Source organism: Cucurbita pepo, chromosome 2, assembly GCF_057944985.1.
Source record: "Cucurbita pepo subsp. pepo isolate OVF chromosome 2, ASM5794498v1, whole genome shotgun sequence".
Taxonomy (NCBI): Eukaryota; Viridiplantae; Streptophyta; class Magnoliopsida; order Cucurbitales; family Cucurbitaceae; genus Cucurbita; species Cucurbita pepo.
The window spans coordinates 1,751,122-1,755,088 of NC_141799.1; the positions used below are offsets into that span (position 1 = coordinate 1,751,122).

At 34.7% G+C, this 3,967-nt stretch overlaps 1 protein-coding gene across 2 annotated transcripts; it reads right to left on the reverse strand.

Moving 5' to 3' along the window:
• Positions 1 to 706: 706 nt before the first annotated feature.
• On the reverse strand, positions 707 to 3,591 carry LOC111788237 (putative WRKY transcription factor 40). 2 transcript variants are annotated; one of them, XM_023668518.2, is made up of 5 exons: positions 3,435 to 3,591; positions 3,244 to 3,315; positions 2,262 to 2,597; positions 1,361 to 1,477; positions 707 to 1,269 (listed from the first exon to the last, which is right to left on the reverse strand). In XM_023668518.2, exons 1-5 carry the CDS (start codon positions 3,513 to 3,515, stop codon positions 895 to 897), a joined length of 981 nt encoding a protein of 326 aa, XP_023524286.1. In that variant the 5' UTR covers positions 3,516 to 3,591; the 3' UTR covers positions 707 to 894. The 2 variants fall into 2 exon arrangements, with proteins under 2 accessions (XP_023524286.1, XP_023524287.1); XM_023668519.2 differs by having other exon boundaries at positions 3,244 to 3,312; positions 3,435 to 3,583.
• Positions 3,592 to 3,967: the final 376 nt, after the last annotated feature.

The window sequence follows — 3,967 nt, forward strand, 5'->3', positions numbered from 1 at the left end:
ATATATATATATATATATATATATATATACATGATTAGTGATATTATATAAAATTCTATTTTGTGGATGAAAATTTGGAGAAGAAAGAAAAAAAAACCCATATATTATTCAATGGTTCTTTTTCAGTCATTTTCTTTGAATATTTTTTTTGGAGAAATATTAAGTATACTTTATGTGAAGGCTTTGAATAATATTGAGGTTTTGAAATTTGAAATTTCCACTTAAATTTCTTAAACCGTCATGACACGAGTTCGTTCTTCTCATATCCCGAGCTCGAAAAAGGAAGAGATTATCAACACCGAGTACTAGTTAGTATCTTATTTCATGAATTAGAATGAATTTAGGACGAGTTTTTCCATTCATTCCAAACACTTTTCAATATTTTCGTAATGTTTGGTTAGATAATCAAAAAGGGGTTTTGAAATTATAAAAACGCTCGTGAAAACTTGAAAATTTAAAGTACTTAGAAAACGTTCCTTTTAAAAATGCTAACCGAAAAAGCGCTTTTTACTATAAAGTTTTACCCTAATTCTATATGCATTTATTGACTATGGTTTTATTCCATTTTGAATATTTGAAAGAAGGTAGAAAATAAGTAAGAATTTATACCACTTTTATATACTTTATTTTGAATCATGATTGAATAGAAGAACATTTGGGAGATTAATGCATTTAGAGAAACAAAATACATAAGAACAATGGAAGATTCATGAAGCATTTTAACCTAATTGTGTTTATTGATTGAAATTGTCTCTAAAATCTTTGCCAATTGAACCATAATTCCAAGATCAAACCAATTTGTTTCATCCAAACAAACACATATTCACAAAAGGCTAAGATTGTACCAAAAACAAAGCAAATTTAGAGCACGATTTAGGGTTTCGGGATTAGGGTTTATTCTCGATTTGTTTGGTTTCCTAAAACCTTCCCTGAAATGGCACCTGCAACGATACCTGCAAATTCAGGATCCTTTTTCAACGAGGAAGCCATTTGTTGTACCAAAAACTCTTGCCAAACCGCTGCCTCCGTCGAGGCTGCTGACTCCGATGCCGCGTAATCTTTTGGACTCTTGAACAACCCGTCTTCGTGAATCAAGTCGAGGGTCACGGAGGCGCACGACGGTTTGATGGTGGCTAAGACCGGGACGGCACTGGCTTTACCGCCATTGATGGACCTTAAAGATAGCTCAGTTTGAAAATGGCTGGCATGGCTGTGTTCTCCTTCATAAGTAGCCACCAAAATTGTTGGATCCTCCAAACTTCTTTGCACCTAAACATAGGAAAATCCGAACGTTTAGTGTTTTGTTGTGTCGTTTTGTTGGGTCGTTTTGCAATTTTAGGGCAAAGATTTGGAGGGTTACCTTCTTTTTGACAGGACAATTTGGGGCAGATGAGCACTTGAAATAAGCCCTTGGAGAAGGGTTGTCTCTAGTGACTTTTTGGCCATATTTCCTCCATTGATACCCATCTTTCACCACCTTTTTCATCAATATCATCATATCATTTAGGGTTTCTCAATCAAATCCTTAATTAAATTTCTGAATGAATCAATGAATCAATCAAAAGGGTTCCAAATTGATAATCTAATAAACCCTAATTAGTAAAGTTTAAAAGAAAATCGTTATTGAACCGAGACCATAACCCTAATTAGTAACGTCTAACACAAAATTGTTCTCGGACCTAAACCCGAGTCACAACCCTAATTAGTAAAGTTGAAAACAAAATTGTTATCAACCCAGAATCATAATAAAAACCCTAATTAGCAAAGTCTAAAACAAAAGCGTTATCAAACCTGAACTCGAACCACAACCCTCGTTAGTAAAGTTGAAAACAAAATCGTTATCAACCCAGAATCATAATCAAAACCCTAATTAGCAAAGTCTAATACAAAATCGTTATCAGACCTGAACTCGACCCACAACCCTTATTAGTAAAGTTTTCAAACAAATTTGTTATCGAACCAAAACCCTAATTAGCAAAGTCTAAAACAAAATCGTTATCGAACCTAAACCCAGACCACAACCCTAATAAGTAAAGTTGAAAACAAAATCATTATCGAACCTGAACCGAGACCACAACCCTAATTAGTAAAGTTGAAAACAAAATCATTATCGAACCTGAACCCAGATACCACAACCCTAATCAGTAAAGTTGAAAACAAAATCGAATCAAAACCAAAACCCTAATTAGTAATCTCCGAGAACGTGTAGCTAGGGTTTGGTCGAATCATGCAAACCGAATAGGGTTAGAAACATATCATACCAAGCTTGGATCTGATGCATCTTTCTGCACAAAAACCTTAGAAACCTTTGAGTTTCCATTGAGCCTTGGCCTCTTGAGCCACCTGTTGAAGTCTTCATCTCTTGAGCTGCAAATCCCTTCCAAATTCTCATACTCTTCTTCTCCTTCAGCCCTTCTCTTCCTTGAAACGCCTTCTATTTCTGAGCTCTGAACCTTTTGTTGGTTCACCAAATACATCACTTGTTTTTGAAGATTCATATATTTCTCATACATTGCTCTTAACATCTGACTTAACCTCCCATTCTCTTTGATTTTTCTATCCAATTTTTCTTCCAATGTCGCCCGAAAATCGCTTCCCTGCTCGATAACAAACCACGTAATTTCCATTAGGGTAAACCCCGACACGGTACGAAAGGTAAAAGGTACGGGACGATTTGAATCCTTGACTATTTTTGTGGTTCGAACCCGATGTTTCTTACATCAAATTACTATTGAAAACCATGTAATTTCGATTAGGGTTAACCCCGACACTGTGCGAAAAGTAAAAGGTATGGGACGATTTGAATCCTTGACTATTTTTGGTTCGAACCTGTTGTTTCTTACTTCAAATTACTATTGAAAACCATGTAATTTCGATTAGGGTAAACCCCGACACATTACGAAAAGTAAAAGGTATGGGACGATTTGAATCCTTGACTATTTTTTTAGATTGAACCCGATGTTTCTTACTTCAAATTACTATTAAAAACCACGTAATTTCGATTAGGGTAAACCCCGACACGTTATGAAAAGTAAAAGGTACGGGACGATTTGAATCCTCGACTATTTTTTTTGGATCGAACCCAATATTTCTTACTTTAAATTACTATTGAAAACCCCGAAAAACCCAAAAAAATCCCATCAACCCGAGCCAAATTCTTCGTTTACTATCTGAAAACGGGTCAAATGAGGCTCGAAAACGATTCAAATCGGTTCGTATCGAAAAGAAACTCATTGGGTTCACCTTATTTGCCAAGCTGAGTGTGAGTTTTTCCTGATCCAAGTTCATTTCTGCAGCTTCAACCTCTCTTTTCTGCTTCAAAAATGGAAAAAAAAAAAAAAAAAAAAAAAAAAAAAAAGGCAAATTTCTTCAAATAAACCTTATTTTTAAGAGAAATTATGAAGAAAAAAAGGAAGAAAATGAATGGAACTTACAGAAGAATGAAGAGCTTCATCCATGGCGGAATTAGGATAAGAAGAAGAAGGATTCAGGTTAAGGTCCAAGAAAATATCCATAATTAAAGAAAAAAAGAAGAAGAAGAAGAAGAATTCTGCAGAAATTGAGGGGTCATAGAGAGAAAACTTATATATAAAGGGGCAAAAACCAAAAAAAAGAAATTAGAGGGGAAAAAGTTAAATTTGCAAATAAGGGCCTGGGTCCCATTCTTCTGGAAGTCGGTTTTGGACTTCTTTTCTGACTCCAGCATTAAACAGCACAAACTTTTTTTTTAATTTAAAAAAAAAAAAAAAAAAAAAACAAAATTGTTTTGTGGTTATGTTGACTTTGAAGCTGGAGTGGAATGGTTGACTTGGGTGCGTTTGGGTCCCACGCGCTTTTGAAAATGAAATTACATTTTTGCTCAATTATGTTTTTAAATTTTGTTTTATTTTGTTACACACGAGAAAATTTGTTAGAGTGTCGGGATAAAAGTCAATGTGACGTGAATGACGTTCATTTGAACTTAATC

Bases quoted from the DNA above. Each gene is read 5' to 3' on its own strand.
- LOC111788237 (XM_023668518.2), bottom strand. From the start codon at position 3,515: ATGGATATTTTCTTGGACCTTAACCTGAATCCTTCTTCTTCTTATCCT. The intron at 2,598-3,243 runs GTGAACCCAATG...GTTATCGAGCAG, and splicing joins CACTCAGCTTGGCAAATAAG to GGAAGCGATTTTCGGGCGAC. The intron at 1,270-1,360 runs GTAACCCTCCAA...TCCTATGTTTAG, and splicing joins ATTGTCCTGTCAAAAAGAAG to GTGCAAAGAAGTTTGGAGGA.